Raw genomic sequence first — 12,652 nt, 5'->3', positions numbered from 1 at the left:
GTATTGATGTTCGAAGGTCCTCCCCAGCATCTCCTGTGTCAGATTCAGGGTTGGCAAGTTTTCTCCATTAGGAGGAAGAGAATGATAATCACTTCTCAGCCTTTTGGCTAAGGTCAAGTGAAGAAGAATAAAAATAATATAATAATAAATAATATAAAAAAGAAGAAAGACATCAGTAAGGTTCCTGGGAAGCTCCTTTAAGCCTTCTAGTGTAAGAGGAGCTTTTATTCTTTGAACAATTAGGCTGACCATTTATCAGTCTGTTTTAAAATAAATGACGTGCCAAAACCCTATCGATGTTTTCCTTTTGTATCTCTCATGACACAAATCACAAACCCCTCGCTGAACTGAAATCTACCCGAACTGGCAACAGTAGCGAATGTGAAGCTGCCGTTTGGAATCATAAACTATAATTAGCTCTCTGGCAGACCGAAGTGGAGGAACATGTTTTGTTTTGTATCGAACACATTTTGTCCTGCCCTGCTTTAAACACCTATCATGTAATAGTGCACATAAAACGCTAGACTGGGTGATGCCTTGGGGGAGAAACAATTGTGGGGGGAGAGAGTCATAGCACCGAAGAAGCTTTCATCAGAAATGGGGAAAAATGGGAATATTATTTGATGCCTCTCAAAAAACAAGCACAGGGTTGCTGTGTAGGTGAAGTTCAGAAATTGTCTGCCAGATGAATGAATGAATGAGAACTATACTTTCTCCCCAGGAGACAAGGCAGATTTGTTCTTATTATCTGATGCATCTTATGACCTGAAGAACTAATAATAAAGGAAAAGGAATGTTGCTTGTGTTTCTTGAGCAATAAACAGATATCGGTGGAAAACAGTACAGAATTGGTCTTAAGATACAAGGGGATTCTAGATTTGGGGGCAGAGAGGAGAGGGCTATTTCAAAAAAGAAGTTACTTATGTATAAAAATTCACTCAGATTCTCTACTAATGAGGGTCCTCACTTGCCATATTTGGACACCTGACTTGTGTATTTTCTGCTGATGCAAAGCAAGAATGGAACGCACCATTAATTAATGATGACTTCTTATTTTAGAGACCAAAACCCTGGAAAGACTTGCTCTCTGTGAGTCTAGTCTGAGTACTGGCTTAAACTCGGGGAGACTTTGTCAGAGGAAGAAATGCCAGATTTCTCAATGTCTTTTCTTCTTTCTTTTTTTTTCTTAAAGTTTATTTATTTTGAGAGAGAACAAGCAGGGGAGGGGCAGAGAGAGAGGGAGAGACAGAATCCCAAGCAGGCTCCACGCCATCAGTCAGGAGCCCGACACAGGGCTCGAACTCCTGAACCATGAGATTATGACTTGAGCCGAGATCAAGAACTGGACACTGTGACCAGCTGAGCCACCCAGGCTCCCCTCTCAGTGTCTTTTCATCGGGACAATGGTCATTCATGGAATGGCTAACATACGACCAGCCCTGCACGGAGCAGCATCTTCAAATCTCAGCCCTCCAACCTCTTAGAGCTTGACCTCTCCACGCATTTAACATCTACGGACTTCAGGTTCCTCATCTATAAAATTAAAATGATCATTTCTGTATCTCATGAGTTGAATGAGATAAATGATGTAACGGCGTTTCTGTCAGGTCTTATGTAAATGTTATTGAAAGATGTTAGATTTAACATTTTTTTAAGGATATGTAAAGAAAAAGAGTCCCCACGCAGTGTGGCCTCTGCTGCTATCTCCCAGCTCACTTCCTTCTCTATGGCTTCTCCCTGCCCGCACTTGTCCCTAGAACATGAAGCTCAGCCCTGCCCCAGGACCTATGCACCAGCTAGCTCTTCTCCCCGGAGTCCTCCTTCCTCAGATCTTCACACGGCTGGCTCCTCTGCATTGTTCAGGTCTCTGTGCATCTTCTTAGCTAAAGCAGCACCCTCCCCTGCCAGGCAAAATTCTGTTCCCCTCGTTATTTTCCTCACGGTACACCTACCACCATATGTAATGACTGTCACTCCCAGTGCCTGTCACTCCCAGCTAGTATTAAACTCCAAGAGGAAAGAGACTTTGGTGTCTGATGTCACCACTTCGCTCCAGGCACACAGGAGGCATTCAGTAATATTTGTTGAGTAAATCAAATGAGTGAAGAGTGTGTCTTAGAGAAACAAATTGGAAAGCTCTGGGCAGCCTAAGAAGAGCTATCTAGAAAATTTCAGATGAACTGAAGCTTTTTTTTGTTGTTTAGTGCTGAGCTTATACAAGGCAGAAGAAAGACGCCTGGTTGCTATGGAGAAAGAGTACACACTGTGTACGACCAATCAACAAGAGCTTTAGGGACACTGCAGCTGACAGTCAATGCCCATTAGCACGCTGCAGGTGTGCAACTTGGACTGGTAATGAGCTTGCTAAGGCCACAGCCTCACTCTCTGAACAGGGACAGTGGGATCTACTTCCCAAGGTTATTGAGGGGATTAAATGAGATCATCCACTGAAACTTCATTCTGTGCACAGGTGAGCAACAAAGGATTAGTAGCTGGGGGTGAGGAAGCATAACCAAGAGCCTTTTTAAAAGCACTCGTTCTGGACCTTTGGCCGCAAGAAGGAACTCCTCCTGACCCACCCCCCCAACCTCCCGGCCAAGGAGATTTACAAAATCCTGACTCTGACCAAGGATCGTCTACCGAGATCCTTAGTTAATTGGTGTGGGGTGCAGGCAGACATGGGATATTTAAAAGCTCCCCTGGGAATTCTAATATGCAGCCAGGGTTGAAAACCATTGCCTTAAAGACATCTGCAGGGTAAGTTCTTGGCCAGAAGGGCCTGCCAAATGACATTTTCGAATCAGAGCTGCTACTTTTCTTCGTGACATAGCATGTCGGTTTGGTCGTTAAGTCTTTGAACAGATAACACTTCTCCACCCTCAAGAGTAGATGAATGGGTTTTCCTGTGGGGTGTTTTCGGTCTTCTCTCCCTGTGCTCTATCGTCTCTCTCGCACACATTTTCATACACTTTAAGGAAGAGTTCAGGATTCAAGAATGTTCACTGACGGGGTAGGTCTATGTCACTTAAAACAATGGTAAGAAACAGGTCATGTCCGACGGTGCAGGGTCTAACTCCAGCTTGGGGCTGGCAAGGTTTAAAATAATGGCCAATTAACAGTTAATTGTGGATTGGAACAGGACTCCAGGATCCACAAAGGTCATGATTAGTTGGGTCTAGAAAATGGCGCCAACCAGGATTTTGGCAGTGGATCACAGACTGACTTAACGTGTCTCCCTGCAGGGGTGAGTGCCGTTTTATCTTGTACACTCTGGCTGTTCGAGAACTATTACCACACGGGTGTTTCCCTCCAGTGTGCTCAGGACCACTGCTCGCTCTTAGATCATTTATAGTAACGTTCCCCAGGGTGACTAGGTCTTGAGTTAATTCAGACAATTAAACGGGAAGCATTTTTTACACTGGCAACTTTGCAAATAGCAAAATATTGTGATCCTGAAATAAAATAACTCTAACCCAGGGGTCTATAAACTATTCGATTTGGAGCCTGAAAATACCAACTAGGGTCAAAGCAGAGTCGAGTACTTCTGCAGTTGTGTGTGTTAAGGTATAAATTCATGCTTTTTTCCTATGTGTGGTTTCCAATGTGGGTGGAAAGAAATATATTTAAAATGTCAGTTTACGGCTTTGACAAATCATTGGGATGCACACACACACACACACCACATTATTCATCAGAGGTGGTTTATATGCTCTGAGCTGGAAAATGATGAACTATTTTTATCTCCCAAGAAACTACCCCAAGGGCTTTTGGTGGGCGTTTGATCTCTTAACCGAAGGGAAAAACAATATAATTCCATTCTCTCTCTCTCTAAAACACCCCTTTAAGGAGACATCATGTCGGCGGCAGCACTGGGGAGTCTAACTGACAAACTGGAAGGATCTAGGCTGGTAAATCACGCCGTGCCTCAATTGTGTCATCACACAAACTCAGAAGGTAGAGGGCACTTTCAAAAGGAAACGAACCTATGTTAAGAAAGGACCTGGGTAAAAATTCAGCACAGAATTCCATGTGAATCTGGACTCAGAAGTTATGTCATGCCAACACATTAACAAAGTGCCATTTAATGGGCCTAACTAGAAAAATACAAAAATAAAAGTCCTACTTTACATTCGTCTGTCTTGGGGACATTCGGTTCCGATCAGGCAAGTGCTGAATTATGCAAGGTGGTCAGAAAGTCATCCTTGGGAAACCGGCCAGGCGTCGAGAGCAGGTGCAGAAAGCACCGTGGTCCGTGTGACCATGTGACAGCTACTGCTTTCTCAGAAAGGGAGGGCGAGGAGGGGTTCTGTGTGTTTTCAACCGGAGGGATACTCTCTTGATAACTGACTCGTGTTCCTTTCATGCCCCAATGTTTTCATTTCGAAAGTCTGTATGAGAACATCGAACGCCTTTAAGGTTTCCTTCAGCAGGGTACACAGGCCGTCACTTGTGTTGCCGTTTCAACCCAGGCATCGCAAGGAGTATCCTCGGTCTTGTGCTCTGCCTCCTGTGGCTGTTTGCTTCCGTGTTCAACGGTTCCACAGAGGGGGCTTTGCTTTTCTAGGGGTGGCTGATTCTGCTTTGTGTTCTTTTTCTTTCCTTGATTACAAACTGTCAGCTGTCCTTTCCCACGTCTGTCTAACCCCTCCTTCTAGGACAGTGTCTTTGGCGGAGACGGACTTTGGTGGAGGGGGGTGGACGCTGGCTTTGTTCCAGATTAAGACTCTACCTGAGATCCCGCTGACCCCGCGGTAGGACACTCAGCATTCAGTGTGTGCACTATTCAGGCAAGGCATCTGACCAGTAGAGGGGCAGCCCCATGTGGTGGCTGGAAATGAGCTCCCGGCAGGCCGGGGGCTTGAACCCCACTTACGACTTGTGAGACCAAGCACAAGCCACGTGACCCAGCATCGCTTCTGTAACATCCACCCGGTAAGGAAAGTAAACTCAGAGCTGTCTAAGCACATTTTCCTAATAAGCACATTTTTAAAGTGCTTCGAACTGGGGCTGGTACACAGTAAGTGGGGAATTAGTGCATGTGACTAAAACAATAAAATAAATCTTACTTAGCTTGCTACTCTCCTTCAATGACTGAAATACAGCAAAACCTTGGTTTGAGAGCATAACTCATTCCAGAAACATGCTGATAGTCTGAAGCACTTGTATATCAAAGCAAATTTCCCCATAAGAAATAATGGAAACTCTCAGGCACCTGGGTGGCTCAGTCGGTTGAGCATCCAACTTCAGCTCAGGTCATGATCTTGTGGTTCATGATTTTGACTCTGTGCTGGCAGCTCAGAGCCTGGAGCTTGCTTTGGATTCTGTGTCTCCCTCTTTCTCTGCCTCTTCCCCACTCATGCTCTGTCTGTCTCTCTCAAAAATAAATAAAAACACCAAAAAATGTTTTTAAAAAAGAATGGAAACTCAGATGATTCGTTCCATAATCCAAAAATAGTCATACAAAAATGATCACAATACTTTAAAATAATGCAAAATAATAAAGAAAATACAAACCAGAAAGACAAATAAACAAATTAACCTGCACTTACCTTTGAAAGCCTTCGTGTCTGGTGTGTGGGAGGCAAGAGAGAGGAGGGTTATTGCGTAAGGCGACTTTCACTACCACTAACAGAATGACTGCTACAGAACAGTATTAATAGACTCTTGCCATAGACTGTATTTCATGTAACTGGCAATAAGGCAGCAGAGGAAAGGGGCTCTATCTGCAGGCAGCCTGACCTAGAAGGAAGCAAGGCATTCCTAAGCTCACTCTTGTCTGGAAAAACAAAGGACTGTCCATAGGTGCTTTGAAGTGACCAAAAACACAGTAGTGCCCGTTGTGGGCACCTTCCAACATTCTGAAAGATCACTGATTTCTGCCAAACAACGTGGCCTGAGACCGAGCATCCGAGCATGGGAGATGACCATCCACAATCCCACAGACAGAGAGAAAGAGAGAGAGAGAAGAACCACTGGCTCAGTTGTGATCATGTGACCCTCAGCGTCATGTACTACTTGTACTACAAGTCATCGCTTGTTTATCAATTTAAAATTTATTAGAGGGGCGCCTGGGTGGCGCAGTCGGTTAAGCGTCCGACTTCAGCCAGGTCACGATCTCGCGGTCCGTGAGTTCGAGCCCCGCGTCAGGCTCTGGGCTGATGGCTCAGAGCCTGGAGCCTGTTTCCGATTCTGTGTCTCCCTCTCTCTCTGTCCCTCCCCCGTTCATGCTCTGTCTCTCTCTGTCCCAAAAATAAATAAATGTTGAAAAAAAAAAAAATTTAAAAAAAAAAAAAAAAAATTTATTAGAAACCTTTGCTCGTCTTGTGGAACACTCACAGAACAAATTACTCGCAATCCGAGGTTTTACTGTATCCAGATCTGTTTTCACCAGTTTATCCAAGAGCAAAGCCATTAAGTTACTGTCTCTCATCTACTTGTTTACGAAGACAAAAACAAAAATCGAGCCAAACACCTGATTGTTCTCGTGTGCAAAGCACCGTGCTAGGTGCTAAAGATGTTGATTTCAATGGCAATCTGCTCGCATTAACACTACCACCTATGACTATCACTGTGAAAAGTTTACTCTCTTTGAAGCTTTTCCATTTCATGTTGACACAGGTAAAAATTTTTAAGAGACAACTGAAAATTGATTAATCTATTAGTTAATAACAACCTTAATGCATAAAGGTTTCTAGATATTCCTGAACAGTTCTATCCATTCTCATTTTAGCTCACATTCCACATTAGCGTATAGGGTGTTAGTCTTTCAAAAGTGTATAGATTTTTTATCATTAGAAAAGAAATATGTGCTTATTGCAGAAAAGCTGAACATTTAGATGAGCATGGGGAAAAAGAAATCATGCTCTTTAACACTCAGATCGATAACAGTTGGCCTTTTATGGATTTCTTTGGTTATTTTACCACACACTCTATGCATTTGCCTACATCTGATCATCTTTATATATACATTTGTGTATATAAAATGGTTATGTATATATATAGGTTGTGTACATATACAGGTTAAAGTTTTGGGGGAGAGTTTTTTCTAACTCATGTTAGAAATTTAAAAAAATCTGGCCTTTTGTTAGCAATGTGGATGGAACTGGAGAGTGTTATGCTAAGTGAAATAAGTCATACAGAGAAGGACAGATTCCATATGTTTTCACTCCTATGTGGATCCTGAGAAACGTAACAGAAGACCATGGGGAGGGGAAGGAAAAAAAATGGTTAGAGAGGGAGGGAGCCAAAACATAAGAGACTCTTAAAAAAACTGAGAACAAACTGAGGGTTTATGGGGGGTGGGAGGGAAGGGTGGGTGGGTGATGGGTATTGAGGAGGGCACCTGTTGGGATGAGCACTGGGTGTTGTATGGAAACCAATTTAACAATAAATTTCATATTAAAAAAAAAAAGGTGCATGGTAAAAAAAAAAAGAAATTTAGGGGCGCCTGGGTGGCTCAGTCGGTTGAGTGGCCGACTTCGGCTCAGGTCATGATCTCACAGTCCATGGGTTTGAGCCCCGTGTCAGGCTCTGTGCTGAAAGCTCAGAGCCTGGAGCCTGTTTCAGATTCTGTGTCTCCCTCTCTCTGACCCTCCCCCATTCATGCTCTGTTTCTCTCTGTCTCAAAAATAAATAAAATGTCAAAAAAAAAAATTTTTTAAAAATAAAAAAAATTAAAAAAAGAAATTTTAAAAATATAGGCTAGTGGAGGGGCATCTGGGTGGCTCAGTCGGTTAAGCGTCTGACATTTTATCTCAGCTCAGGTCTTGATCTCAGGGTTGTGAGTTCAAGCCCTGCACTGGGCCCCTCACTGGGCATGAAACCTACTTTAAAAAAAAAAAAAGTGGCTGCTTGTATGCAAAGATGCCTTCTCCTCCTCACATCACCGAGCTAGGTGCTTCTAATGTGAGCTTGTCTGCTGTAGCATTTGTGGAAGAGGGATAATCCTTGGCCAGTGGTCCTAGCCTCTGGTAGGGGAGGGGTGTGGCCCAAGGAAGACAAGTTCCAATGGGGTGTCCGGATGGGACCCTGACATTGGGCCTGTCCCATGAGACTGGTGGGAAGTCTCTAATGCAAGTTCGTCTGGCTCAGTTTCTCTTTTGATTGCTCTAATCTCAGCAGGGGAATGGCTGAATTGAAACCAGGATCCCCACTTCTGTCTCCCAGAACTATACTTTTGCCACATGGCCTCTTTAGGGAACCTGGCACACAGTAGGTCCTTAATAAATATAGATCTGCTGAAGGGGAAAAAAAAATCATCTACAGTCTCACCACCAGAGATCACTGTGGCTAAGGTGATTATACAACACATGTTCTGGTTTTCAGCATGGTTACACTGGCAGAGGCTAGGTAGGATTGGTGAGATTATCCTGAGGGCTTCAGGGTCTGCCACCCTCCCATTAGAAGAGAAAGAAACAAAACTCTGATGACTCAGGTCATTTAATATGTGTTTTATAAGATCTAGAAAATATGAGTGAGGTTTCTATGTCTTTTCATTATTCTTTTGGTAGCGTATTTTTTTTTTTTTTAATTTTTTTTTCAACGTTTTTTATTTATTTTTGAGACAGAGAGAGACAGAGCATGAACGGGGGAGGGGCAGAGAGAGAGGGAGACACAGAATCGGAAACAGGCTCCAGGCTCTGAGCCATCAGCCCAGAGCCCGACGCGGGGCTCGAACTCACGGACCGCGAGATCGTGACCTGGCTGAAGTCAGACGCTTAACCGACTGCGCCACCCAGGCGCTCCTGGTAGCGTATTTTAATGCTCACTCTAGATTTTCCCCAAGATTAATTAATAAGAAACCTAAAGACTGCCAGAGTTTCCATCTTACAATAAAAAGTGGGAAAGGACACAATCCTTCATGTTTCTTTGGTTAAACACACTGGTAGCAGAAAGAGGGTAGGGAATAACACATGGCCAGGTGTCAGGAGGGTCCCCTTGGCCAACCGAGTGCCTGAGGTACTGAGAGAGGATGCTGGCCCTTCCTGTGCTGACCTGGTTTACCTAAGCCCCATTGCTTTCTTCCACCGGTCACAGTTTTCCAGCAATGGCAAGCCTCCTAGGACTCCTGAGGGAGAAGGGTCTGCTTGCTCTGTTCTGTTGCCCCATCCTAAACTTGTCCCACTGGGAACCCAGCTGTGCCCCGCCCCTGCGCACAGTAGGGTTAGCTCGGAGAAAAGACTCTTTGAAGGCTTTTGTGAAATCTGGTTAACATTTCCTTGCAGTTCACCATGACCGGTGGTTGGAAAGTTTCTCTAGGCTGTAATACAGATTTTCAAAGTTAATGATAAACATATTCCTAAATTATCTTTAATTCAGCCATGCCAGTTCTCAGTGAAGCCCAGACATCCGTGGAGTCAATCTTTTACCTGAAAGGGGTTCTCCAGTACTGTCTGGAAAGCCGTTTTCTTCTCCCTGAAAACCAGAAAGCAACCTTCATTAGAATCATCCCCATTTGTGGAGATATTATCAAATTTCCAATTTAGTTACATTTCCACCAAAGCCTCGCAGGCGGTGGGGGCAGGGGTGGCGGTGATGGAGCTTAAGAACAGTATCGCTCACCTCCCTCTATAAGCTCCTGGAGGGCAGGGGCTCTTGTCTATTTGCGCCCCCCACCCCCACCCCGTGCCCAGAACAGTGCCTGACACACAGTAGACACTCAACAAATGAAAGTTACATGAGTGACTCTATTTTTTAAAAAGGTATCAATGCATGAAACAATGTGCTACTGTTTTATTTTTATTTCACGCTGGGGTTCTTTTTCTTATTTTTATTCCCTACCCACTTTTTGTTGGGCTTGTTGTCAGTCTAGGTTACAATTTGTTCCCATATCTATTATACTTTTTTAATGTTTATTTATTTTTGAGAGAGAGAGAGAGAGAGCGTGAACAGGGGAGGAGCAGAGAGAGAGAGACACAGAATCCGAAGCAGGCTCCAGGTTCTGAGCTGTCAGCACAGAGCCCGATGCGGGGTTTGAACTTGCAGACTGTGAGATCATGACCTGAGCCGAAGTTGGACGCTTAACCGACTGAGCCACCCAGGCGCCTATTATCCATTTTTTTAAAAATATATTTCAAAACAGCAAAGAGAAACTGTTAGAAAGCAGTGTGCAAATCTCCTGAGGATCGTGTTTCTGCCCTTCTGAGGGGGGTTCTGTTTTTACAAGCAAGGTTGTGCCATACAGCATGCTACATGAAGGGATTTACCGTGACCTTGTTGGAAGGGGGTGTGTGTGAGTGTGTTTTCAATGAAGTCCACAGAGGACACCATGGTCAGTGCATGTTTGTTTAGGTTAACTCCATCTTCATACAATGAAAACCTCTCTCAGCGGCTAGGATTACCCCCTCCATCGCGGTCCAGAAGAAGCCACGGTGTTGGGTCAAAAACCCTGGGTTTTATTTACTCCAGCTGCACCCATAATTTACCAATCCGGGTCTCTGCATCCTCATTTGTAGATTAAGGGGGCGGATAGATTAGCTTATCTCTAAGATGCTCTACATTCTCGGTTTTGTCCTTAAAGATGTGCTAATTCCCTGGTGTCTTTTTCTTTTTAATCTTCTAAGAAGCCTTCCCCCCTCACTCCAAACTCATAAATCTCCATGTCTCAGCAATGTAGATACAGCTGTCTAATTACGGGCCTCATTGTTTTTCCACACCAGAAGCATTCCTATGTTTTACCAGCTAGATTTTTCCCCTCAACGAATCTAAGTATTTCTTCTTCTATGTTTTTTAATGTTTATTTATTTTTGAGAAACAGAGAAAGAGCACAATTGGGGTAGAGGGGCAGACAGAGAGGGAGACACAGAATCAAAAGCAGGCTCCAGGCTCTAAGCTGTCAGCACAGACCCCGACGCGGGGCTCGAACTCACAGACCGTGAGATCACGACCTGAGCCAAAGTCGGACGCCCAACCGACTGAGCCACCCAGGTGCCCAAGGTCTAAGTATTTCTTGCTTCTGAGTCTTGGTCCTTGCCAACGTCCTAACTGGAATAAAAAGCACACTGCTTGCTCTATACATATGGTTTGTAAGAGTTACGGGGAGTTTTTGAAAGAACAAAACTCTGTCTCTATGCAACTTTTTCACTTTTGGGAGGCTAAAGCTCCCCAACAGCAGGCAGGGCCACTGTTCGGTGGTTCGTGCAGGGACCTGCCTTCCCACATCTGCGCGGCCTCAGCAGGACCAGGCAGGCATGTTCTTTTATCAAGAGCCACGGTTCTGCTCACCGAACTGGAAACATGCACAGGAGGAAACAGAAACGGGGCCTTCAGCCGGAGTTAAGAGGCACCAATGTTCAAACCTGTCAGCCTCCGTGGTACAGCTGAGGTCTCTGCTAAAACGTGAACTCTCTTTTAATGGGAGACTCCGTGAAGGAGCATACATGACTCGGTTTCTTACCACCTGGAGAACATTCTTACCGAACACCATGTCTGGCCAGAATTATCCCCATGACAGAGATAAGGGACATGACATGACTCAGAATTACTTGTGAAGGTTGATGGAGACAGAATAATACAAGAATATCAACGATCTCTGTTCTTGCTCTAATTATTATGTGATGCTACTTTTAGGCTAGTTTTCATTTTAAAACTTTTGTTTATTTATTTTTTTAAATATTTATTTTTGAGAGAGAAAGAGAGAGAAAGAGAGAGAGAGCGCGCGCGCACAAGTGGGGGAGGGGCAGAGAGAGGGAGACACAGAATGTGAAGTAGGCTCCAGGCTCTGAGCGTTCGGCACAGAACCCGATGTGGGGCTTGAACTCATCAACCACGAGATCATGACCTGAGCTGAAAGTGGACACCTAACCAACTAAACCACCCAGGCACCCCTTTAGTTTATTTATTTTGAGAGAAGGGGTGGGAGGGGCAGAGGGAGAATCCTAAAAAGGCTCTATACCGTCAGCATGGAGCCCGACGCATGGCTCGATCTCATGAACCGTGAGATCATGACCTGAGCTGAAATCAAGAGCCCAACGCTCAACCCACTGAGCTACCCAGGCACCCCATGAGGTTAGTTTTCAAAGAGTGAAATCGTAAAAGACTTATTTTTGCATTTTTTAATGGCCTCACTGAAACCACACGCACGCCTTTATTCAAACCTTCTTTACAAAGAATGTAATATGTACAAGTTCCCGTGCTGGAACCTATATCCAAAGACAAAAAAAACAAAAATAATCTGAACCCTTGGCCTCAAGGCCTGCCCCCAGATGTACTGGGACAGTAGAGACATACACAAATAACCCAAATACAAGGCAGAAGGGGACGAGTTCCAATAGGGAGGTGTACTTGAAGTCAGAGAGGAGACATTTCTTCCAACAGAAAAAACCAGAGGCAGTTTCTCTGAATCCCTGAACCAGAAATATTGAGATGAGCTTTTGCTGGGAATTTGGACAGTGGGCACTTGGAGGCAAGGGCATTTAGCTGGAGTCTTTCTGAAGCAAAGGCAATGAGAGGCAAATGGGATAGGAGATGGTGCTCTGAGGCTGGACTGAGGCCTGAAAGCCCATCTAAAGAACCAGGCTCCATCTTACAGATATTGGGGGGCGGGGGGGGGGTCACTAAGGAGCTCTGGCCGGAAGCAGCTATGCTTGCCCAGGAGCACAGCAGGAAATCCCCCCTGGCCGTGCACAGCACAGGTACATGGCGCTTAGGGAGC

At 44.6% G+C, this 12,652-nt stretch overlaps 1 protein-coding gene across 11 annotated transcripts in view; it reads right to left on the bottom strand.

Moving 5' to 3' along the window:
* Positions 1–12,652, bottom strand: part of EDARADD (EDAR associated via death domain) — a 100,071-nt gene that overhangs the window by 11,990 nt on the left and 75,429 nt on the right. For all 11 annotated transcript variants that reach the window (XM_058696240.1, XM_058696233.1, XM_058696241.1 and 8 more), the window contains one exon: positions 9,369–9,414. In XM_058696240.1, coding sequence (XP_058552223.1) covers positions 9,369–9,414 — 46 coding nt within the window. The remainder of the gene's footprint in view (positions 1–9,368; positions 9,415–12,652) is intronic.

The sequence above is a fragment of the Neofelis nebulosa genome, chromosome 13 (assembly GCF_028018385.1).
Source record: "Neofelis nebulosa isolate mNeoNeb1 chromosome 13, mNeoNeb1.pri, whole genome shotgun sequence".
NCBI classification, from domain to species: Eukaryota; Metazoa; Chordata; class Mammalia; order Carnivora; family Felidae; genus Neofelis; species Neofelis nebulosa.
This window is presented reverse-complemented; position numbering and strand designations above follow the sequence as displayed.